The 26,815-nt window shown below is 42.6% G+C and overlaps 2 protein-coding genes across 2 annotated transcripts in view; one reads left to right on the forward strand and one right to left on the reverse strand.

Moving 5' to 3' along the window:
- The window catches only part of cyth3a (cytohesin 3a), a 35,710-nt gene extending 17,108 nt beyond the window's left edge, over positions 1-18,602 (reverse strand). Inside the window, exon 1 of the mRNA XM_018761990.2 lies at positions 17,932-18,602. Within this exon, the coding sequence (XP_018617506.1) occupies positions 17,932-17,950 (19 nt within the window). The 5' untranslated portion in view covers positions 17,951-18,602. The remainder of the gene's footprint in view (positions 1-17,931) is intronic.
- Positions 18,603-24,479: 5,877 nt separating this feature from the next.
- Positions 24,480-25,745, forward strand: LOC114909221 (paraneoplastic antigen Ma1-like). The gene has a single exon (XM_029246981.1). It carries the CDS (start codon positions 24,480-24,482, stop codon positions 25,743-25,745), a length of 1,266 nt encoding a protein of 421 aa, XP_029102814.1.
- Positions 25,746-26,815: the final 1,070 nt, after the last annotated feature.

Below are 26,815 nucleotides of genomic sequence, written 5' to 3' on the forward strand. Positions count from 1 at the left end.
GAGAAATGTCACGTGTAAACCCTTTTGAGTCCTGTACTGTATTGTTTCAGTGTACCAGATAACCCTAGTTCCAAACTATTCCGATTCCCTTTGCTGCCTGGAGACAAAAAATCCTTTGGTCACATAGAAACCTTATTTGTAAGGGTATAACAAGTATGCACTCAAAATAACCATTTTACAATTGAAAATTACAAACGTACACATCCAAAACATTTTAACTGACTTGCTGACTTAACTCATCGATTGAGGCGGAGTGGACCCTGCCACCACGGTTTCCCAGAGCTTCACGCAGTACACATAAAGTGTCGATTGTTGCATGGTCCCCAACAAGTACCCACACAACACGGAGAACGGAGTGAGTGCTGCCCTCCTACATGTCTCAGCATAGAAAGTACGCAGGGGAATTAGAAAAATGGGACCCATTGAAGAGAGCTGAATCCACCAACAATCCCTGCTGTGTACTGGTGAGTACAAGCACAGTTAAAGGCGGTTGAAACACTATTTGGCCACTGTGGAACCTCAGTGTCGGTGTGACCTGACACAGTAGCCCAGGCATGTAATGGTAGGCAGCAGGGTTGCTATGCTTCAACCTTTCAATCCATTACGATAAGCACTGGAAACTTCACTGAACATTGAAAACTGGTCAGCTGAGAGCAAAATTTAGTTAAACCGAAGAACATAATGAGGGTGATGACTGCATTTTGTCCTTCAACAGAGTTGCCTTGAAAACAGAAATTGTGTCATTTTACTCAATATAGTGCATTTCTGCAATAATATGACTTTATACTGTACAAAAAGTTTTGACCTTTAAATCTTAACTCTTTATACGCCACTGAGAAAATGCGTATGTCCATCATTAAAAGTATACAATAGGGTTTCTGCACTGTGAGGTCTTGGTAAAAATGATGAGTGAGAGATTCCTCTCCTGAAATAGACAGCTGAGGATTTAGTGAGGGACAATCAAATCAGCACTTGTTTATTCAGGTGGGGAATCTTGGCGCAGTTAAGTCCAAACAAACCCACAGAGGACTTCTGTACTGCATCCTCACTGAATCTTGGTGTTGGGGAGGAAGACAGGAAGGTAGAATCAATGACTTTTAGAAGCCAAAACCATTGCAGGAGGGGCCACTTTGTCTGGCGGCCATAGCGAATGTCAGCATGAAGACGCCCCTGTGCAAATGAAGCTTTCTCCCTCCAAGCTAGCTTATCGTTGCCCTGATCTTCTCCCTTACAGTCTTATACTAGAACAACATTAACGTATCGGTCCAGGCTGGAGGCAGGAATTGAACTGCTGCAGCAGTGTTACATCAGTCGAAGCCAAATGGATGCAGACAGCCTGCTCCCATGCCAGCTCTCTTAGTGTGGAAGAGACCTCTGCCACTGTCCATCTGATGTCCTCAGTTCAATATAAGGAAGTGTGCTTATGAGCCAGAGACTACTCCCCTGAGATGATCAGGTAGGAGCAAGAACCAAGTGAGGATCATGGAACACAGTAAACTTGGAGCAAAGGAGCCTGACGGCATGGAGCATGCTGGAAATGCCGCAAGTCACATTACAGAACAATACATTTATTTTATCACAGCAAATGAAAATCAACATGTCAACATCAATGTGAGGGTCAAGTGTTTTTTAGCTGAAGATGTAGGGAAATTCTGCCTGTATGACTGTCTGATTGAATTTGTTGAATACAAGTTTGATCCTGTAATGCAATTCACAGAAAATATTTCAATCAACCTTTACTATGCACTGTTTTCCTCCATATATAAACCATACAACCTCCGTTTGGGGCAGACAATCAATATTCAAGGAAAAGGGTCAATTTTAAAGAAAGCTCATATTACATTATTTCAATGTGTTTCAGTTTTTTTTAAAGCAAAGCTGGACCACACTTGCAGGAACTAGGAGACCAGTTCCTGTCTGTGATATGGGAGACATTAAGAGTGATGCTTTATTCTTTATCGTTTTTATCTCCAAAGGATTTTTAACAAAGGAAATTCAGTTAGATTGGCCTGCCTGTGCAGCACAATATGTATTTATTCCTGTCATGGAGAGACATTTCCTGGTGAAAATGTTGCCATGCACACAAAGTTCCTTTCCATTCTACTATTAATTTTCTCCTTATTCAAAAGTTTTGTCCAAAGCAAACAAAAAATGTTCCCATTTATATAGCTACCTCAGTCAAGCTATTTAGGCTAAGCATTTTGCTCAACAGCATTATAATACAGCTTCTCCTCAGAACTGAACTGTCAAATTTCAACCAAGAAAATCACTACAGTACCTGTGGACCGTGATGAAGTGAATCAAATCTAAAAGCCTGGATTAAAACAATTTACGCTCAGTCTTAGCTTGAAAATCATTCTACGTCCTCTTATTCTGAAGCTGGATAAAATGAAATATGAAAACATTTGCCTTTTCCAGGACACGCCTCAATGGAAAACAGATGTTCAAAGCATTCCAGAAGAATAAATTACACCACAAGCTACTATCGCCTCACAATATTTTTGACCTTTAATAGACATAACTGAAATTTGAGCTATTCAAAGGCATTTTCTATCAGTCCTGAAAAATTTCTTTTATTCTACATGTGAAAAATAGTTAAGTAGTAAATGAAACCGAATACATATTGTTTTACATTTACACATTTATATAAGAATGTCTAGTACAAGAACATCTACTGGCCACATAATAAAATGCTGAGTGAACGGTCAGAACTTGGAAAAAATGAGAAACGACCCAAAACAACACACATCTAATCCTCCATGACAGCAAATCCATATACATCTATTCCTCATACAACATGGTTAATTTGTTCCGCAAAAATCACCCCATTAGGCAAATTCCTGCTTTGTACGAGTCAAATACCTGTTATTTCTTTTAGAATAAAAAAGAACTAGTTCCTGGAGGAAAAATATCTCACCTAAAATTAATTAAACATCAAAAATAAAAGGTGTTTTTATGAATAATAGCATATTTTTATAATCTCTGTAAAATGAAAAAAAGGCTTACTTTGATAAGTTGTTACAGTGGTCATGCATTGCAGGGGAGGACTGAGTGTCCAAACATTATCGGTCAGACATTGATATAAATTTTGCGCGTTGTCAGAAACCGTACCTGCCAGAGACGGCATGCAAAGCAAAAATACTGAATGTTTAACAAAAGTACACGTAAACAGTATACAGTTTTGTCATGAAATCGGGTACTGTTGGCCAGTGGAACCGCGGTAAGAATTAAATAAGCGTCTCGGCTGTGGACACGGTTGTTTAGTTAATCCTAGATCCTGCTGGAAGGTGGAAGAGTTTGTGCTGGTAAAGGATGCTGGTTTGACCCTTATTCCTGCCAAACCTGTCACACTTGTATTTCCTCTATTTTCAGCATGTAAACATTTTTTTGAATAAGTGTCATTGTCAGCTGACTGGAATGTTGGGTACACTTGTAAGCGATGAAGAAAATGAATCCCTTCATGGAAATTCCTCTTCCACCTGTCCTACTTTTTTTTCCTTTTTGGGTACAGTGCACTTGTCTTTTTTAAGTATGTAGTTAGCACATTGACACGGGGGTCTTTGCCCCTATGTTCTGCAAGCACGGTCTGTTATATTACACGAGCATGTAAACATATGTTAGTACACACCCAGGTTAAGGCTGAATTTTAGGCTTACGGCAGGTGAGCAAGCGTACAAAATCCACCGAGGTGCCTCTGGCACAGATGCGCCAAACCCAGCATGATGGCAGTTTCTCCCCTCCCCCATCCTATGGACCCACAAGCAGGGTAATTAAAACTTCTGTTCTTGATTTTCCTGCATGCCAGGTTGATAGGCTAGCAGGGGTAAATCTGCAATGCAAATGATACTAACATTCTGTCCTGTCAAATTCAAACAAAATTCATATCTGCACTCCTGACATGCAACATACTTCAGTGTCATCCAGTAAAAGGTCTTTTTTGCCTAATGAAGGTCATTGTCGTTGATGTCACGCAGCCACTGTGAGATGTGTAGTATCTGCGTGTGTGGTTTTTTTTTCTCACTGACTGTAATTATTTGTATATTTTGTACTGCACCGTAACTTCATGATCTTCAACAGATAGGCTTGTACACAGCCGCTGCTCTGGCATTGTATGTGATTGTTTGTTCGTGTACCTTATTCTTAAAAAAAAAAAAAAAAAAAAAAAAAATTGGTAGGAGGTCATCAGGATTCATCTATCCTGCGTTTTACGCACCTACTCGGTCAATGAACATCGGCGCATCAAGCGGAAGGTAACAAACCAGGTTTATTTAAGAGTCACATGTCTGCAGCCATGTCTCTTTCTCTTAATGTGATACACAAATTGTATTTTCTCTGAGATGTACATCGCTTTGGAGAAAAGCATCTGCTAAATGAATAAATGTAAATATAAATGGAAATGTATGTTATGCAAGAGCTGCTTTTGTTTCTCAAGTAGTATGAAGGGCAGGTGTAACCCTTGGGCATGACTTGAGTGTTTTTGCAGACACAGCCATGTGATTTTTAGTCATCATAGTCCACAGTCATACCATACAGCTTCTCCAAAAGTAAGAGCACAGGGTTTGCTAAGAGTAAATAAAAGTCACGTGAAAATGACCCAGTTCTCTCACACGAGCCTTTGGGTTTTTTTCAAATCCACCGATCAAATGTTTACTTTCCACTGGAAAAGCAGAACTACTTAGCGTCACGTGACACATTCCCCCCTTGAAGAGTCAGATTACAGAGCAATAATCCTGACTGCTTCTGCACAGACACTGGGCTGTTCTTGATCACAAAGACGGTGACAGCTGAACTCTGGTGACTGCAAGTCGGTTCTCATCTGAAGATGCACAAAAAGAGCGCTCGGTTCTTGAAGCGCTTCGGCTTTGAAGAGAAATGAAACACCGGCCTCCACGGTGCATAAAGCTGAGGACCTTTGGCACTTCTGCCACCCTTGTGTGCCGAGATGTGTTGCGAACTGAATTACGTTCATTACGGATTATCAAGGAAAGCAACTTTTGTCCAAGCTCAGAGATGCACACACACACACACACACATTTTCAGAACCGCTCGTCCCACATGGGGTCACGGGGAACCGGAGCCTACCCGGTAACACAGGGCGTAAGGCCGGAGGGGACACACCCAGGACGGGACGCCAGTCCGTCACAAGGCACCCCAAGCGGGACTCGAACCCCAGACCCACCGGAGAGCAGGACTGTGGTCCAACCCACTGCGCTATCGCACCCCCCCCCTCAGAGATGCAATGAGGACAAATTAACTATTCGATGTTAATAAAGTGAGACTGAATAGCTAAACAGTTTTAATAAACATATTTCTGAACTTCTGGTCCACATGTATTCTACCACTCTCTACATTTACATTTATTCACTTAGCAGATGCTTTTGTCCAAAGCGACTTACAATGGATACTATGCAGCATTACTAGCCCTCACACCTTATTCACCAAGGTGATTTACACTGCTAGATACACTACTTACAAGGGGTTATTCCTCCATGCATCAGTGAAACACACTCACACACTATGGGGGAACCTGAACAGCATGTCTTTGGACTGTGGGAGGAAACCAGAGCACCCACAGGAAACCCCTGCAAACGCCACACAGACTGAGCGGGGAATCAAACCTACATTCTCTCGCACCACCCAGGCACTGTGAGACAGCAGCGCTACTCGCTGTGCCACCGTGCCGCCCTCTCTAGGTCAGCTTTCTGCAGTTCAATCCATAGAAAGTACGTGAACTAATCAACAAATTCACATCAAGCCTAAATGCTGTACATTATTTACTAGTGCTGTGAAGCCTGACTCTTTGGCTCTTTATTTTGTACCCACACCTACTGAGGTTAATTGGTGTTTGCGCCAATCACATAATCCCTCATTCTTCACCGCCACGGTCCTTCATTCCCCTATTATCAGCTTCCCCCTACAAACGGCAGCATGATATTTTATCGCTGAGGCCTGACGGGGAAGTGTTTTATCACTCCCCTTGTCACATGTTTCAGCATCAGATGGACACAGCGCAGAATGGTCTCACGATTGTCTCACACTATGACAAAATTTATTTTCATTCATTTTGCTTTCTGTGTGAAGTAAAAAAATTGCATAGATGCTCGTGCAGTCTATTGACCAGACCAAAGGTAAACACAGTAGGTTACATCTCTTTTGTGACCTTAGACCCTTCACACCACGGTGATTCAATGGCAACTTACACGTTTGTCAGCACGGCAAAAATTGAAAAGCATTCACACCGTTTGCAGTGTTGAAAACATAAAAGTACCTATTGATTCATCACGGTGCAGGAGGTTTAAGGTCATGTCTGGACTGGTTGCTGAGCCGTTTATGAAAAATACTTGCGAACAGTGTGTATTCCCCCTATTAGCAATTGTCGACATGATGTTTCACTTAATAATTCACACATAAAAGCTTGAAAATTTCATGTGTTCTATAGATGTGGGGAGCAACATACCAGACAGTCCACTGGGTTACATTTATACATGAAAAACACAGGTAAAACCTTGCCAAATTCGCAGTACAATAAAATTTCTTGTAATCCAGTGGCTCATTTTACATTCTTGTCTTGATATGCTGACATTTTAAAGGATTAAAAAGAAATTATTGTCTTCTCCAGTGGCATTCATAGTTCTGAATCAGAGAAATTCATTTTCTTCTGTACTTTCCTGCCATACAGGTAAAGAGATCAGATTGGTCACAAAACATTTTTTTTTTTTTTATAGCTATCATTCCTGCTTCAACCGGAAATTGAGCAACGCCAAAAAAGACACAGAACAAATACACTGGCCATCAGGGCTTTACAAATTGAGAGATGGATATAACGGGACACTTTGGCACAGGAATCAAAGCATCAATAGGTTTCCACAAATTAGGTTTCAGTCACAATCTCCTGCAGCTCCCATGACTCAGTCAGGAAATTAATTTAATGCCTGGGGTCAACCTTCTCTTGGTGAGGTTATCCATGGAACAAACACCAACAGGAAGCTGGCCAGTCAGATGCTTCACCAGAGAAAATAAAAAGCAAAAGAAACACTAAGCAGCAACTGTAACAAATGCGACCTGTCAATGGTACATGTGTCGTAAACATCAGACACTAAAAGTTAAGATGAAATGTTTACTGACGTTCACACCGTATCTGTGCTAAACCCTTTGCACCCAGGTCGCTGCTCACTAATACATTGAATATTTACTCATTTATTAGGCACTTGTAATAGCTCCACAGGTATAATTAAAATTGGAACTGCGAAAAAGCTGGTTTAAACCACAAAAAAGTAAGTGGATCAAGTTGGGGTTTTAGCAAAGGATTTTCAATCTTTAGAGATTAAAAGTACTAAAAAGAGAACTACATACCATTCTCCAGTTGGAGATAAATCCTTCCCATACATGTCAGTGTTGTGCTCATTTTCTGGCACGCTATAATTTCATTTTACTCTATACCTATGGAATTTTTAGTGAAATTCATGGTATCAGTGTTCAGTTTCCTCAAAGGCTAAAAGCCCCTAATTTTCACTGTTAACGTAAACTAAAAGACTCAAAACGGTCATTTTAAGAGATGAGAGGAAGACCTTTTGCTTTCAAAAGAAAGTTGACAAACTGCACTCCATTTCTGAAGACTATACAAGGACCTTTGACACAGTGTCTAAAAATGTGTGACTCTCAAAGGTGGAAGCCTGGGCGAAGAGCACTTTTGGAGAACAATGAAGAAGCAGCGGACACACATGTCACGCACATGCATGTGCGCGCACTCATACACAAACACATATAAACAGGAAGAGCCACCTGACACTGTCCAGCATTCATCGGAATATATGACCCCTGAAGGAGATCTACATTCGCTTGACGGGGACAGGGAGTATTTAGCGCAGACTGTGAAGGCACTGATTTCTCTCTTTTGTCTCCTTGGCCATCTTTAACCTCAGTAAATCAATACAAAACCATTTTCAAAACCTTAGAGGATAAATGTCCATAGACTGAACAAGCATATTTAACTGGCTTATCAGTCCACTTTTAAAAACGAGCAGTGACCTAGAATTAGGTCTGTGAAGAAGAATTCTTCATCAAGAATTAAAATTTTACCTTTCATAGCAATATAAGCAATCTGTACCTTGCCACGAAGGCCAACAGAATTTCACTTAATCTCCAGTTCTCCTGCTCTTAGAAAAATAAATCTCAACATTTCACATCAATTAGGCACATTTAAACTGCCAGTTTGTGCCATGTTTGTGAGATTGCACAGACATAACACTCAAAAATCAGCTTAATATTAAAATGTTGATTCCGATGTGGTATCTGCAAAATTGTAGCGGCAATTGTAGCAATACTAATTATTGTTTTTCTCCTTCAGAAATTGTATGCAGTCATGTACCCGCTTTGATTACTGAAATTAACCACGGAGAAATGATCTGAAGAAAATATCAAGGATAATTAAAGCAAATAAAATAGGAAATAATGCTGCTTCAGTACTGTTGTAATACATACATAATTCAGATGTACTGACCTGAAAAAGGACCAGAGAAAGCCAACACAGGATTTGCATTCGAAGTAAAGAAAGAGCAAGAAAGAGAGCACTTCCCCACTCTCCTTCTCCTGTCTGGCCACAACTGCATGCAGCAAACAGCTCTCCTATTTAGAATAAGAAACCTGACCCACCCCCTACGCAGTGTCACCCTCTCGTCCCTGTTGTGCCCAAAGATGCCACTGTAAGGTGGTGTAGCTTGTTTCTTGCGTTTACGTCAATACTCCAAACAGGGTATGACGAGCACGTCCTAGACACTGACAGCAAATTGGACACACTTTCACGTCCGACACAGACAACTGTTCCCAAGGAGCACTTTACTGAGGGATCCACTTTAAGGTGACAGACTGGACACACAGTAATACACTTGAGTCCACAACGGATATTGTACAGAAATATGAAAAGCCTTCGAATTAGGTAACTGATTCCTTTTGGCATATTATGAGCTATGGCATCCGCGGTAATTATACACAGCGAAAGGTACACCTTTTTGGATGTTACAGCTGCCAGAGTGATTCTATTATTGAGGGCAATCGCTGATCTGGAGGAAATTGCACGTGTAATGTGAAACGGGGGAAGCCAGTCCTAAATGAAGAAGGGGGGGAAAAAAAAATCACTGCAATGTTAAAAAAAACCCCATCAGATTAAAGAGCCCCTCTAAAATACTTAGTATATTTACACTTTAAAATTGGCATTTTACATTTTTATTATTCAGTATTAAAATAATCAGCGTGCTGGCTTTCTTGCAATAGCCGCTTAACGACAGAGAGCCACCACATTCGTTTTCACGCCATTCACCAGATTAGGAAACAGACTACCCACCACTGCAGAGCCCCTAACCCATAATCTACAGGCTGCCCTCAATCCCCCCAACCTGATCTCACCAGTTTCCTGTGTGTAGAAATGACTGCCAGCTGGCTGTAATCTCTGCATACATGGAACCTCACTGCGATTAACCACAAAGTCATCCCTGGCTGCCAGAAAGGAAGTGTGTGATACACACAGCTGTGCAATGGTACCCCTCACCACTAACCTACTTTTGGTACTCTACACAGGGGTGATGGAGGCCTCCGTTCTTACTGGTCTGGTAATTCCAAAGAGCCTTTTCCCCAGCAGGGTGCTGGAAAAGCGAAGCCTTCCTTCATTTCACAAGAAAAAACACTCTTCAGATCAGACTGATCTGACTCAGTCTCCTTTAAAAGACACTGAAAAATGCACTGGATCAGAAATATATGAAATGATTTCAAATTTTAGCAGTCAACAGCGCGCAACCAGGTGTGCATCCCCGCTGGGGTTCTGCGGCGTTTCGGTGTCCTCCCCGTGTTTACGTGGGTTTCCTCCAAATGCTCTGGTTTCCTCCCACAGTTCAAAGACGCGTTTCAAGTCTACTGGTGACTCAATGTGCGTACGTGTGTTACAGTGTTGTGGTGTATAAATTGGGGAATGGCAACAGGGAGTTAAGAGCAGTGTATCAGGCATTTTAAGTCAACTTGGGCAAAGCTGTCAACTCAATACTAGTTAATAATCAATGTCTGTCGCTCTACAGAAGAGTGTCTGCTAAACAAATGGATGTAAATGTGAGCTGTGCAAGTTGCTTCCGGCCAGGGTCCCTGGGCTAGCGAGTAAACAGAGAGTTTGATGAAACGTTCCAGCACAACGGAATGCAAACTGTCAGATTTAGCTCATTTGTATTTAAACGGATTAAAAGGCATGAGGACGCGGAGTGTAACACTTGTGTTACACAACGAACAAAGGTGAGAATGAACCCCAGTGATGACGTTTGCCCAGGCTGAAAGGACGTAGACGTTTCCGGTGATTTACGCAGGTTCTCGCACAAGGTTGCGGCAGCCCTGCCTTTTCCTCCCTGTTCTCCTGCTTTCCTCTGCAGAGGACTGCCGAGGGTAAATCCTTGACCTGCGGGAATGGAAATGCCGAGAGGGGGCGGTTCGCCTGGCTCGGGGTCCTTTCAACCACATGACTTGGGGCTCCGGAGACCAGCAATAAGGCTCACTTCCCGTTAGAGGCTGAGAAAAACAACTTCATATTTACCTCGTGACTTCAAAACCCACCCCTGCCCCCCTTTAAAAATGCTCAATTGCTTTGTGTATTTGCTTTAAGCAGATTTACAATTTTTTCCTTCACATTTAGAACAAATTACACCAGTCTGGACGACGCAACGTCAGTCACGACTATTAAAAGGAGACCATAAGCAAAACCAGCCCCTGCGTCCAAACAGAAAGCATGCATCTCGCTACGGGCATCAGTACAATGTAGTTATCCCACTCTCCAGGGTAAAGGAAAACATTTCAAGATCCTCCAAAGTATTTCCACCAAATCAATGCCACATGTTGTACCGAGACTGCAGAAAACAGAGGCCATTTATGAGGTATTTCTCAGACTGCCTCTGGTTTAAGTGTGTCTGCCTCAGTTTTCATCTTCTATATAAGGCCCATTTTCGGAATGTATTTTTAGCCCTTTTGCCACCCGCCAGACCCAATACTAGGGCAAAAAATCTATAATCTACTTTGCTACAATGAACAGGATTCCACCGGTCTTGTTCTAGAGCCCCAGTATGAAACCTTTGAGATTAGCATTGACACAGAAGGCGGGGGCCTTTTCGCAAAGTCTACAGAAATGTATGTATCGGCACAGTAATTTGGCTGATATCAAAGTCAATGTCAAAGTCAAAGTCAATTTTACTGTCGTTCTACCTATAGGTGACTTACACATACAAGAGAGCGAAATTTTGTTTCTCTCTGGACCTCCGTGCCACATAGAACATGTAGTGCAATGTGTTACAAACAAGGGGTGTAAAAACAGTACGTTGCAGAACACCGGCAAAAGTGCGGCGACAATATACGCGACACACAATACGAAGAAGACTTGCATATGATACGCAACACAAGAAACCACACGGACCATGTCATTTACACTGCAGCACCAGAGACAGTAAGAACACTAGACCCTAGAGACGGTAGTACGAGTTACAGGAGCAGCAGTAAAATGAGAAAGGGGGACGGTGCGCGCCATGACAATTGAGGAGCGGAGGATTCGATTATTTGCATAACGTGCCATTTTGCTTAAAGCGACATGTGTTTTGTACAGAGCGGCATGTGCTATGTTCATGTGAATTGTGCTGTCTTTTTCTTTTGTCTATGGAGTACATAAGGTTAATTATATAAAGCAGGTGAAATCCTGTTTAGCAGAACTGCTCTTAGCAACCTAGCGGTCAACAGCGAACTCGTCTGAAAGCAACGGATGTAGACTGCTTGTCGCCGACGGGCCTCGGAGTGCAGGGGCAGGGACTCTCATAGGCATCAAGTGAAAAGGCAACAAGTTACCGTCAGCAAAGTCGGGTCAGACGGCTCTGAGAGCCCTGCTCGGGCATTCTGACAGCAGACAGCATTAATAAAGAAGACAGCGCCATGCAGGTTCCCACAGGGCAGGAAGGCGGCAAAACAGCTGATTTGAGGACAGCGGCTGTTCGCACGACACCTGCTGCCCCAGTCAGACGAGCATCAGTCGACAGCGGAGAGTCCAGAGAATGGCGGCGGTGTCTCTGCTTCATCGCTTCATCAGCCTCGGTCTGATATCCAGGTGAATACAGACACGAAAACTGCGCGTACCCTGAGGGCTGCCGCTCAATAGAACGTCTATTTGCTCAAGAACGCGGGATGCACAAGGTGGCTGGCTGATGTAATCACAGGACAGATCATTTTGAGGTGTGCCTTTAAAATCATTGCCTTACTGTATACTGAATAAATAGCCTTACTGTATTCATAATGCAGAACTGAAAACAGGTATGACTAAGTCTTCTGCCATAATGAGACATTAAGTTTATGAGTATAGTAGAGCATTCATCTGCAGCTATAGTTTTCCTTTGCCAAATACCAATTGGGTCAAACTAGAAAATGTCATTCAGGGTTTGGGAATACATAAAGTCATTACAACTGGATTGTAAAAATTGATCCAAATGTTTCTGTTTTTTAACAACGCTAAAATCCATAATCCCAAGCGTCCAAAGTCCACCGCTGTTCTGAGCTAGAGATTTGAGTGATTTCGGATAATTTCTCTGAAAAGTTTAACATGGAGAAAAACACATATTTCCATGACTCAAAACACAAAAGACGAGCTGCACATTTAAAAACAACAGATTTTTTTTTTTTTTTACGCCCATTCAAATTCAGCACTTTTCCCAAAATAGACTCTTCCTGCAGTAAACATTAATGAGCCGTGGCTAGGCTTTACATGAATAAGACAGCAGTTTCCCAACACATATAGCACATAAAATGCTTGCTGAGAATTTATTAGTGTAAGAGGATTAGACAATTCCATATGTTTCCCCATGCCCCAGTTTCCATCATTCCGTTAGGGTATGTTTGGTGATACGCATGCAAAGCAACAGACTAAGTGCCTGCTAGAATGTTATCTAGATTGGGAACGCGGTGTTTTTGTCGGCCCCCTCGCCCATTAGCGAACCAGCTGAAGCTGAACAAAGAACACACAAACTTTGACCATATGCTCAGTGTCGCTTTGACAGTGGACTACCACGCACCAGGGAAAACTCAAATGGAATTTATCATGCATCCCAGATGGTGTCTTCTTCTAATCGCAAATACATACAACATGCAGAATTTAATATTTCACATACCCTACACTCGAAAGACAAACAGGTGGAAATAATTCTACTGCGCATTTTCTCAGTTTGAAAAATAATTTATTCTTGCTTTATACTTCCTTTTTTCATTATAGCTGCATACTGGCATGTCTGAGTTGAGTGTTCAAGTGTAGGTGTGAATCTGGCTCAGGGTGCGTGGAGTTTGCATGCTCCCCCCATGACTGTCATGTAAATATGTGTTATGGAAGAAGGCAACGATAAACCACTTCCATACTCTCCATTACCTTGAAGTCCACCCAAATAGTTACTATGAATCAAATTTAACTGAACAGAACTTGACTAAATTTTACTGTAATTAAAATAAGACCCAAAGGCACAGAAATAATAGCCAATCAGAATAGCAGACAACAGAACGGCATGTTTTCATCAGATTTATGGCCAGTTTATAATCTTACTGTACACACACAGTCTGAAAAGACTTGTCCGAAGCAGGGTCACGGCAAACCGGAGCCCAACCTGGCAACACAGGGCGCAAAGCTGGAGGGGGAGCGGACACACCCCGGACAGGACGCCAGCCCATTGCAAGGTACCCCAAGCAAGACTCGAATCCCAGACCCAGATTAGAGCAGGACCTGGACAAACCCTTCGCGCCACCACGCCCCCCTAATCTTACTGGAGCTTTTATAAATTAAAGTTGACGTACTGAGGAGATTCTTTATTACTCATCATTTTCGCAGATCCAAGATTCTGCCGCAGTCTTAGAAGTGAACCAGGCTGCCTGTTGGCAAGTAACCGTTCCCAACATTCAGACCTTCATCACCCTCTCTCTCTTAGCCCTCCTCCACAGCCAAGCCAGCGGGCCTCATCGTGCCCAATGCGAAGAGCTCTGCGTGGGCAGTCTAGTAGGTCTTTGGATGGTGCTCATGTCCTGACTCTATTCACTGGCTACATAATGTGGCAAGAAACTGCTCAGGAGCCACAGTGCCAGCATGGTGCACCTTCGAGCAAAAGACAAAGTGTCAGAATAGTTACTGCTGTATATGGTATTGGCGTCACCCCAGATCAGAGCCTGAACGTCAGTCGGTGCACAGCTGACGTTGTTAAAAGTTATTTTCTCAGCAGTGAATCTGTACTTTTTATCTTAGTTTCACTACTTAGTTTGTAATATTTCATCAGTCCACCTATGGAAATATGGCTTGTCTCATAATGTCACTGCACATGTCTTTAATTTCCATTGAATTATCAGATTTCTCCGGTCCACATCACAAGACTGTCTGGCTTCCTGACCTGAACGGAAAGGTACATTGTGTGCGGGGAGCAGTCCCAACACAGGAACTTTTAGGAATCCACACAACTCACATTTGTGCAGGAAGATCACATAACCATGCCTAATTTTTGTCATCTTCGGGTCACTTTCAGCTATTTGCATTATCGACACAATCAATGAAAGCTTAACAAAATAGATGTCCTTTGATTTATTTACAGGTACACTGATGTAAAGAACTTGGATATAGCTACTTTGTGAGCCTTTTCTTTTTAAAATTTTTACTAACTTCAAGCTATGTGAAAATAAAAATGAATTTAAAAATGCTGAAAATAACAATGGTTGAATGAAGACTGCTGACTGATGCGACGTTCTCCATCTTGTTACTGATCAATCAACACTCATGAATAGGAGAAATGAGCTGTGGATACTGCGGGAAGTGAATTTAATGAAGGCAGTCTCACACTCCTGTTCTGTTTCTAGTGTGTGTATATGTGTGTTTTGCCGCCAACTAAAGGCCACGTGCAGAAATGCGGGTCATTTTTGCTCTGCAATAGAGAAAAATTTTAGAAAACACAATGGTTTAGAAAATACAGTAAAAAATAACCTGGGAAATGTTTGAAAATTCATAACTTAAATGTTCATAACATGAGGAACCAGTGTAATGTTCTCTGCATTTACCACAAAACTAACAAAAAGCGTCAATCTAACTAGAAAAGGTATTCTTTAAACAGCTGTAGGACTCCATCTTAAAGAAAAAAAATGCCTTGAAACATGAGCTGCTGTTTGAGAAAAACAGACAAAATAAATGTTGAATATGCCAAAATATTTTGGAAAATGTTTTCCACATACTACAGAATATGTTTTATAAGTAGGTCACTTATCCTTCAGAAGTAACTAAACTTGATTTGAATAACTTTCAAAAGACTAGGAAATTATTTTTAAAAATCTTTTTTTTAAAAAATTGTGTACAGACTTAAAATATGTTTTAAATGGAAAATGTGATTACTACATGTTCAGTAATGTGGTTTGGTGGTTTTTCATTATTCCATCCAAAGTAATGGATTAAACAAATGCAGCCTGCATTTAGGCCAAATGTTCATGTTACCATCAAGATTATTATATAGAGCATGAAAAGGGTTAAAGCTCCAGTGAGTTAGACACAGCTGAGTAGGTGAGATATGTGTAATGAAAGAGTGTTTCGATACGTGATTAACATGGACAGGATTATTATTATTTTCTGGCAAAAAAGGTGTTTACATGCTGTGATGATCTGCCTACTAATTTTTTTAACTGAGAAAATTACCCTTTTATTTCTAAGTCTGATGAAATAATGGCAGAGAAAATATTGTGGAGTAAAAATATATTACACATACATCCTTTCTTGTTTCTCCTCACCACACATTTTGTGTTATAATAACAGAATTAATGTCCTGTACTGTTTTCCAATAACAAATTCAGCTGGTATATGAACCACATTGCATTGTGTACTCATCACTGGATGTTGCGTTCAATTTTGGAGACCATTTTTTGGACCCCCATCTTTATTAAATCAAAATGATCCAGTTAGTGTTTCTATCCTTTGAGGTAACATCCGTGCTAATCTTGGTTTATCACACTATCTCCACTGTCTTGTTAAAAAAAGACATCTACCATGAAAAGGCCATCCAGTAAAGGAGATCCACTCACAGACATTGGTATGGGTGTTAAGCATTATGCAAAAAAGTCATTAATTTTTATTTACAAGGTTCAATTAATTAATTAAAAATTTAATTCAGTTTTAAACTGGGCATTTAATTTAATTTCTTCAACACAGTGTACTACAAACAAAAAATAAGAGTGCCAACTATCACCCATGCTAATTAGTTGATTTTCTGTTTCTTTTCAGTAAGCAGGCAGAGGCTTGCTGGTAGTATAGTGGTTAAAGTGGCTACCTTTGGCCGTCACAGGTTTGAATCCCACCTCTAGCTGTAATACCCTTGAGAAGGGTACTTACCCTAAATTGTTCAAATAAAATGACCCAGCTGTATAAATGGGTAAATAACTATAAGTTGCTTTGGAGGAAAGATTTAGCTAAATGAATACATGCAGGCAATTTCAACATAGAAGGTTACACTCAAAGCAAAATGGTAATACTGCTGAAGTCCTGGTAAAAAAAAAAAAAAAAAAAATATTCCTAAGGGTTCTTGAACTATTGGGGGTGCAGTGGCCCAGTGGGTTTGGACAGGTCCTGCTCTCTAGTGGGTCTAGGGTTCAAGTCCTGCTTGGGGTGCCTTGTAACAGACTGGTGTCCTTATGCCTTGTGTTGCTGGATTAGGCTCTGGTTTGCTGTGACCCCCCCCCCACTTTGGGCAAGAATTTTTCAACACTGTTTGTATGTATGAGTTCTTTAACTCTCACTTTTTAGTGTTTCTTTCTATTGAAAATTATAAGATTCTAAATAGTGTTTCAGAAATACAGCTTTAGAAAAACATACACACATAAAGATGATTAAATAAAGTTTTGATCTTTATGGAGAGCATTGTCTCCTTAATCACTGTGTTCGTGTGCCGAAAGAAATTAAGAGGGGCTGAAGCAGTTCTTTCAGTGGATATGTTCCAAACTTTACTGTCATCAGAGATCCAGCTAATTCAACTCAGTGGAGTGACCTACACGTAATTATTGATATTTCTAAATCGTCGAATTTCAAACTGGGGAGGCAGAAGAAAGACAGGATGTGTGATTGTCACTCCATCAGTATGAACGGGTTCATCATCAATGATACAGTGGTAATAACTGCACTGCTGGAGATTCCCACATGGAGCATCTGGTCAATCAATGCTCACACACACACACACACACACACACACACACACACACACACACACACACACACACGAAAGTCCCAAACCCATGTAGAAAAAAGACACAATGAATTTTTTGGTTACCGCACAGCTGCTTTGATGGCTGCCATCACACATTTGCTGATGTTGTAAAGTCCCCCCCCCCCCCCCCTCCTTCTCATAAACAAACAAAAACGTTAGAGAGAAATTCACAGGAAGAGAGGAATGGATGCCGCGATCAGGCTGAAGTTTCCCACACAGACGGAGTCTGTCCGCAGGTGACCGCTCCGTTCAGGTACCGAGTGACCACAGCGGAAATGATGGAGGGAAAATGCAAACAACAGACATGCAAATATAAAGAACAGAGGAATGTTTTTTTTCTTTTTTTTTTTTTACCTATCTCTCTTTTTATATGCACTTCCCAACAACTACAGCGCTGTTGTGCGCAAACGGGCCTTCAGCTATGTATTTTTATTATCTGAAATAAGAGTAGTAAGTGCCAGTACTAGTATGATAGTATGAAGCGAAGGCGGGTCGCGGTGCTCAATACGACCGTAAAAGCAGCGCTCGTAGCCACTTGATCCGTATGACCGGCGATCCCTCGGCGACCACCCGGCGGTTAACACATCACCAATGACGTTAACGCACCGTCGAAGCGACAAAAGGGGGGGGGGGGGGGGATAGAGAAAACGTTCACCGATAATCTTACCTTGATTGTCTTCGTCCATAACCTCTGTAAAAAACAGAACAGTCCACAGTGGATAACGGTTAACCCCTGATGATATGCAGAGTATTGTGTGTTAATAGACGGTCTAATTCTGCCTGCGCCGACTGCTCTCAGACGCCTTCTGCTTCTCCCATACGGCGCTCTCCACCCGCATAGGTCAGTAGGCGAATAAAAGGCAGCGCCGCGCTACACGTCCATTCTCGGTGCGGAAGGATGGTGTTGGTGATGGTGTTGATGATGATGATGAGAAGGAGGAGGAGGAGGAGGCTGCTGTGTTTCAGAGTAGGTGGCTGAGCGCGCTCTCCAAAGGAAGTGCCCGTCTGCGCCGTGTCATTGTATGAGCCCCTTTCATACGGCGTCATCGCGCGGCGCTCCGCCTTCAGCGCGCGAGCCCCACACCCGCACCGCGCGCCCCACACGCACGGCAACCAGCGCGCACCGCGCGATTGTATAGTGCGCGGAACGCGCAGCGCGTGAGTTCCCCGCGGCACCCAGTCGCACAGAACCTGGAGTCGGTTCTGCCGAGAGCGGAGGTGCTCTGTTGCCGGGTTGCTCCTGAGGCTGAGGTGGTGGGAAAACAAGGTGCGGAATCAGTGTGTACTGAGTGAGCACCCGTTGTTTTGTAGTAAAACGACACGAATGGCCGTTTTGAGTTATTCGTGAGTAAAAATACTACTAGAGAGCACTGCTACGGTGCAGCCTCTGGATATGAGAAAATGACATGTTCCCAGGAGAGCCATTATTAATTTCCGAGAAATGTCTTATTTCCAGTAAGACGGACCAAGCAGCGCCGGGGGGTGGAGGCTCAGTCCGCTCGCTGACTGCGCTGGAGAAACACTTAGTTTATTATATTTCATATGTATGATTGCTCAACACGGAGGCGGCTCAGTCATTTCCCGTATTGGAATAGGTTTGACGTTGTCTCCACAAGCCCCTCCGTCGCCGCAGCAGTGACTTTATAACTTGGTCTGGTTCGAAAAACTAATCATCCAGATGCGTTAAAAAAAACCAAAGGGCCAGTAGGCGCGTTTTTAAAAAAAAAAAAAAAAACATGTCACGAGGAGCTCAACTGAGACTTTGAGCCAGCGTGCTGATGATGCATTACCCTTTTAACGTTAAACATATGATCTGACCTGTTGAGGAAGAAATTTAAACACATTTTCTTAACATTCGCTGATTCTGAGCGTGGAACTGGGGGAAAAATGTGCGAGATGCATTGCAATGCAAGGGCCCCTGTCAGGCAGCAAAACTTGAGCAGATCAGATGTAGAAGAAATAGCTTATGAAACATTTATAACACATACCACCTTGCTTCTTTTTGGAGCTGATTCAGAGACACTAGCTGCTGCCTTATGTATTCATCCGACAAATTTTAAGAAGAATGGTGCAGCCTGATGCCATTTGGACACTATGTCAGTCATATCTCCAGTCATTTATTTTCCCTCTTCCAAGAGTGGATGTTCACATGAAACAGCGAACATGACCTCCAGAGAGGTTGTGAAAAATGTGTTTCCTTATTATTACAGTGGTACCACAGACACCTCCATCAGCTCGGACTGTGGTATATAACAGTGATGCGCTGCAAGAACATGAACATGACGTTAGAACCAAAGACTTCAGCAAAGATGTAGGATATTTCTTATAGTTCACAAAATGCCAAACTCTGCATCAAATATGATACTTGACGGTCCAGCAATGTCCACCTACCAAGATTTCATCTCATTAGAAAATGGAAAATGTTGAAATGTAAAAATACTAAAATAAAAAGACACGTATATTTTACAAATATCACAGTGAAAAACCAAATGCTTTTGAACTTTTTAAAAAGATTTTACACAAAGGCATAAGAACAACATTCATAACACAAAACATGTTATAGATAATTGTTTTTTTTTTTGAGCATCTTATCGTGAGAACAACTTTAAGAAGGGAGGCATTACAGTTGGGTGTTACTATACTTTCCTGTATGTATGTACCAGACATATTTCTTGGTATTTATTGTTTGTATTTGTAGCAAAGATTAATCAAGTGCAACATTTTCCGACATGATAAAATCAGTGACCATATGTATACCACATACTATAGGCACATACAATATAAGCAAGTTATGTAACAGTGTCATTCATACAAAAGGCCATTTAAATAAACATCAGTTAAAGACTGAGCATTTTGATTAATGTAACAATGAAACTTTAAAGAAACATTCAAACTTGGTTTAGTGAGTTTTCGTGTCTGCTTTAATAGCACATAATTTTACTGAATTGATGTGGGGGAGAACTGGCACTGTTCCAATTCTGATGAACTCGTACAAATGTCTTGAATTTTAGAGGCTGCTTTCTTGTCAGGGTGACTGTTCAAAGCTTAAACCTTTCGGTGCTGGATATTTTGCATTGTCTCATGGTCTCATGAGTTATGTAACCGTTACAGGAAAATGATCTCACTTCACCACACCCTTAGATCACCTCCATTTATAAAACATTACTATACTCCTGTTCTTCTGTGCTTTCCTTTGAAAATAGAGCTGCTGCATGTTTCTTAAGGCTGCCTATTTTCCATATAATACAAAAGTTTGCAGCCTAACTTTATAAAGCAAAAATACTTGCCAGTTCATAATTTCAAAGTAAGTCAAGTGCTTGTGAAACTATGAAAAAATATGGCCTTTGCCTTTTCTATAAATGTTGCTGGTTGTGTACACACACAATGTCTACAACTGCTTGTCCTGGTGAACCGGAGCCTAACCCGGCAAGACAGGGCGCAAGCCGCCGCGCCTCCCATGGGGCAGAGCTGAAATCTTAGGCACATTGGCGTTAGTCATGAAGTTTCCTGGATACTTCCACAGTTTATTTAAATGTGCCAAAGTGATCTAGGGTTGGCATCCATACCAGTGAAGTGGCATGGTACTGCAGATTTACTAGGTCTCTAAATAGCAAAATGATGAGACCCTGAGCATATGATCAAATGCAGTACAGTGGATCTCGAACACTACATTTCTGGGATTTTCCATTTCATCTTCAATCTTATGGTAGAATGATTTTAAACAAAAAAGTGATAGTCCTCTTGCCCACCAACAGCTATAGGTTGCTATATTTGTTATTGCAGGAATATCTTAAATTAATGCAATTTTCCACTGTGGTTACTTTTTTTTTACTGAGCACAAATGTTTCCACTGTGTAAGCCGGTTAGGACTGTTAAAGAGTCATAGTCAGTATGCAGTCAACCTTCATTTGTACTTTGAATGGTAGAGATTTACTCACCAGACGTCTAAAAGTGTGCTTCAGGTATAAAAAAATGAAACAAAATCTCTGTATATTAATGTAACCCCAAATGTTATTTTGAAAACATGTATAAACATTGCTTAGGATTACTTTTGGAAATGGTGCTCTTGGATATCTAGAGAAAATGAGAGTATAATTTTAGCCACAAGACTGGAAAGTAGAAATGAGTTGATGTCAGTAGTACCAATGAGAGGCAGACAGGAGATAAAATCTATAGGGTGGTCATTGTACCTTATTGCTTCTAAACACTGATTCCTGCTGTGTGAACCATAATGAAATGTATCAGCAAATTGTTCACTGAAGCTGAGGGTTATCTCTTCAGAAATCCTTTTTGATAATGCAGGAAGACTGTTATATTAACTTATTTCTCTTCTCACATATAAATTTTAGTTTATAAGAAGTCTACTAAAATAATATGACTGTACCTTCTAATACTAACCATCCAACTGCTGTTTTGAACTTGGTCATTTCCGGAAAAAGACATGCCCTGACACCGCACCATTATCTTATAGAATCTATATATCTAAAGACAAAGACTTATATCCTGCACCAAACATGCATATTTCTAAATGGGTGCAAAAAAAAACTGATTTTCAAATATGTGCACATTTTCTTTGTTTAATATCTGTCCAATATTTGATTGAATGATGGTCATATTATGGAATATATTTATTTGGTGTGTGATATGATGTTTGCAATATCTGCTGCTGATCTGCTCCAAACACACCGACTAAGTAACCTTACAGAATAACATTCTAATCCAGATTCTCTGTAAATGATTACTTATTGGAAATAAACACATTTTATGAGATTCTATTCGAGAGCAATCTGATTATAGAGACTGATCACTTGAAATTCTATCCCATAAGTATGCCAGGGGATTTGGATTCACTTATAAAAACAGCAAATCTGTTTTCTTTGAATACACATAAATAAACCCTGAACATCATCATCATCTGAACCGCTTGTCCCATACGGGGTTGCGGGGAGCCGGAGCCTAACCCGGCAACACAGGGCGTAAGGCTGGAGGGAGAGGGGACACACCCAGGACAGGACACCAGTCCATCGCAAGGCACCCTAAACAGGACTCAAACCCGCAACCCACCCAAGAGCAGGATCCGGTTTAACCCACTGCGCTACCACACACCACAAACCCTGAACATTTCCATTAAAAAACTTTTTGACTGAATGGCATTCTTGCATCCACTATCAGTGAAGAAATTAATGTGTGCATCTGTGAAATATAAATATCTGTAAGGAAGACTAGCATACAGGTGTTTCTTTCAAGGTTATTTATGAATCAAGGTAAAAATTACACAAAGTTGCAACTTTCAGGTTTCCATTTAAGTCCTGATGATGTATACCTGCACAGTTCAGTACAAAAATATATTAAATCTTATGAAAATTGGAATCACATGAAGCACATAAAAATGAAAATGCTCTTCCGATATGTCCGAGACCTGAGAATGGTGGCACTGAATTTACCTGATGGATGTTTTTTACAATAGGAAGTTCTTTCTGCACCCAGAACCACTGACAAACATAGAAAAGTGACTCCTCATTCCGTACGTGCACAGTACATAGCATAGGAAAAAAACATCTGTCATGGGGAAGAAGATATTGCAATGTGATTAAGGTCCAGCTGGTGCAGAGCGGAGTAGAACACATGGATTCAATTAAAACATGCCTGCTCCCCTGGCCACAGGGCTACACTCTTCCTCTGCATAATTCTCAGAAGGGTAATAATGAACTTTAACAGACAAATCTATCAGCCTGCCGTCATTCTAAGTCTCACACAGGACTCCGGAGCAACAAAAATTTCTCAAACATCACACAGTAAGTGGTAGAAAAAACATAAATAGTGAAGATTTTGCAGAGCGCAGTGCAGAAATTCTTATATTGTTCATAATACGGTTTTCTATGTGCGATTAACAGTGCACACCAGACCTATAGTGTGTGAGTGACAGAGAGAGTGTGTTCCACTGATGTATGGATGAGTGACCCATTGTAAGTAGTGTATCTAGCAGTGTAAGTCTTTGGGTGCTCTGGTTTCCTCCCAGAGTCCAAAGACATGCTGTTCAGGTTCCCCAGAGTGTGTGAGTGACAGAGAGAGTGTGTTCTACTTGTAGCCCCTACGCAACTTGTTCTCGTGTAGTTGGATGTTTGGGGGCGGGATGTTCCGGGGGAAAAAGGGGAGTTGTTTTTTTTTGGGGGAGACCGGGCGAGGAGAACGAGCAGTTTTGGGTTCGTTCTCGCGCGAAGGGGGTTTTGTGAAAAAAAAAGACCGGCGCGAGGGACAACCAGCCCGCGAGGATTGGGGAGTGGAGGATTAGGGTTTGGCCAGCGCGACTGGCCCCGGAGAGAAGGTCGCCAGGACTCGCCATCATCGTCCCGCCATCCTCACTGGAGAGAGAGTGGCTGTGAGGACAGGTCGCGTCGGTTTCCTGCCCTGCACGAAAACCGTGAGTAACGGCGGGAATCTCCCTCGGTGGTGGATAAGGAGCTCCAGACTAAAGCGCGCCAACGAGACGACGCCGGCACCAGAGACTGAGTCGTATAAGAGGGGAAAAAAACGTGTTCGTTTTGGTGGTGTGAATTATTTGTGTGGACGTTTTATATTAAATGTTTGTTGGGCTTATTTCACCTGAATGTTGTAACCGTCCCTGTGTAGGTGTGAATGTTCTTTTTTACGGCAAAGGAAGGCGGGGCTGGGTTGCTGTGTGTGAAGTATGGGAGGTTTATACGACTGTAATATAACAGTATAGCTGTACTACGCTAACTGGGCCTCTCCTCACCCTAGCAAGAGCCATACCCCGAAGTTGGGGGGGGGGGCGACAGTACACGCATCCCAAAGTTGTGCTGTAGACACCACCGATTCACCTCCCATGCTAGAGAAAAAAACATCAGAATCGAGTGGGTGGGCTACACTTGGGGGCTCGTCCGGGATCTGATTACTGTTTTCTGTAATTGTGAGTATATTTTTGTATGATTTGATGTCTCTTTGATATGATTTGTGGTTTGATGTCTGGAAAGTTGTTGTAACATGGAGTCAAAGCAGATAGTCCAATGGTGTAACGACAAGGGTATTGATATAAGAAAAGCTGTTGTGCTTAGTGGGGTTTCTGTTGACATTACTGATGAGACTGTGTACAAGGTGCTGGATGGGGTGGGAGTATTTGGTCATTGTAAGGTAAGGGGACGGTGTTTAGAACCGGCTGGAGACAACCAACTTGTGTTAGTTGAAACCACAAATGATATGACTAAGGCTACCATACCTGAACAGTTAGCCTTTGGAGGTGAGTCGGGGCCCTGGGTGGTTAATGTCAGCGAGACCCGAGAATGTCCAATACTTGGTGAAAGAGGCAGTTTCCAGGCAAAATTCCTGTCATTCCTAGCAAGTGAAGGGAAGACTCTAGCTGATGTCTCAGGCTGGTTTGGGCCTACTCCAGCGCCACCTGTCGCTCCAGACTTGAACACCAAACTCGTGGATGCCATCTCTTCACTTGTGGAGAAATGCCAAGCCACGCCTATGGACGGACTCGGCTATCGTAAACTTCGCTTGTTCTCCGGTGTGAAACCAACTCCACCGGGAGAGGAAGAGTATGATGCCTGGGCTGAGCAGACCACTCACATGTTGGATGAATGGCAGTGTTCAGATATTGTCAAGAAGCAGAGGATAGCTGAGAGTCTCAAAGGGCCAGCAGCAGACATTGTCCGGTGCTTAAGGGTTAGTAACCCCTCTGTCACTGCCGATGATTACCTCAAAGCCCTGGAGGCAGCTTTTGGGACCACAGACAGTGCGGCTGATCTCATGGTAAGGTTCCGTGGTACATTCCAGCAGGAAGGTGAGAAACTATCAGCATACTTGTTCCGTCTAGACAAACTGTTGCATGCAGTTCATCGTAAAGGTGGGGCTGAGGTGGCCGACCTGGACCAAATTCGCATTGAGCAGGTTGCACGAGGAGCTCTGTCCCATGATCTTGTTGCCATGCGCATCCGAACGATGTATAAGCTTAAACCTCCTCCAAGTTTCACAGAGTTGCTCCGTGATGTCCGAGAAGAAGAGGAAATGATCCTGGCAAGGCAAAGTGTGGGGAACGCTGCTCTTCCAGCAATGGTTAGGTGTGTGGGGTGCGCTACACCCTCCCCCGTACCAGTGCAGCCTGAAAATGTTGCAGTACCTGTGGTAGCGGGGAATGGTCAGGAAATAGAACGGCTCAGGGAAGAGTTCAGAGGGCTAAAGACGGAGGTTGCCCGGCTGTTTTCTGCCTCGATAGCTGCCTCCGATGGCATACCACAGCAGACCATGCAGAATCTCAATCCGAAGGGTACAGGGACCTTGTATGCCTGCGGAAGGGAGGGTGCTCCCAGACCCCAGTATCGTGCTGGTGTTTTTTGCTATCGATGTGGTGAAGATGGGCATTTCCAGCGAGAGTGTCCTAATCCAGAGAACCTTCGAAAGGTGACGAACCGACTATTGAAATTAAGGCAGCCGCCGGGAAACTTCCCAGGGGCCCAGTGAAGGAACGGCCTGCCGCCCCGGAGAAGACACGTTCCACCAGGTGTGATATGCTACGGCAAAGGGAGGCTATATTGCCAGAGGGTTTAGTTGGACCCAGTGCTATTGTCTCGGTACAAATTGAGGGCATTTACGCTAAAGCTTTGCTCGATAGCGGTTCCCAGATTACTCTACTGTATCGCTCCTTCTATGACCAGTATTTGAAGCACTTGCCTTTGACCCCTATCGAGTGCCTAGAGATTTGGGGCCTTAGTGTGGAGCAATATCCATATGATGGCTATCTGTGCGTGAAACTGGAGTTCACTGGAGACGTAGTTGGAGTAGTGGAGACCATAGAAACGCTTGTGCTTGTGTGTCCAGACCCGGTTGTGAAAGGGGAGGTTTCTGGGGTGATTGGTACAAACACCTCCATAGTTAGGAGGCTCTTCCAGTCTTGCATAAATCAAAAGGGGGGAAATTTCTTAGCTACCCTTGCTGTCCACCCAGTAATAAAAGAAGCGTATGAGAAGTTCCAGGAAGCTTCTGACGGCCTGGCCGAGGAAAGGCGAGGGACCGTCTGGTTCACGAGGAGCAAGCCTTTCACTCTGGCCCCAGGGGGTGTTGCTACAGTGATTGGCACTCCAAAGTTTCCTGGGCACCTGAATAGTCAGGCCGTGGTTGTAGATCACCCAGAGGAGGGCCCTTTCCCGGAAGGGCTGCTGGTAATGCCTGTTGTAGAGGAGCCAGGAACTGTCCAGTGCCGTCACCTCGCAGTCACTTTGAGGAATGTGTCTCAGCAGCCGGTGACATTAAAACGTGGAATGCCTATTGCGCACCTATTCCCAGTGGATGTGATGAATAAGGGGCTAGGTAGGGAGGAGACGATGCCACATATGTCTCAACTATCCCCCTCCTCTTTCAACTTTGGGGACTCTCCTGTGTCTATTGAGTGGAAGGATAGACTGTGTTGGAAAATGATGGAGAGGAAAGAGGTCTTTTCTTGCAGTGAGTTTGATGTAGGGTGTGCTAAGAGTACGCAGCACCACATTCGAGTGACGAATGAAACGCCTTTCAGAGAGCGTTCTAGACGTTTA

The sequence above is a fragment of the Scleropages formosus genome, chromosome 20 (genome assembly GCF_900964775.1).
Source record: "Scleropages formosus chromosome 20, fSclFor1.1, whole genome shotgun sequence".
NCBI lineage: Eukaryota > Metazoa > Chordata > Actinopteri > Osteoglossiformes > Osteoglossidae > Scleropages > Scleropages formosus.

What these genes read in the sequence shown, in the direction of transcription:
- LOC114909221 (XM_029246981.1), top strand. Translation starts at nt 24,480, where the DNA reads ATGACTAAGGCTACCATACCTGAACAGTTAGCCTTTGGAGGTGAGTCG.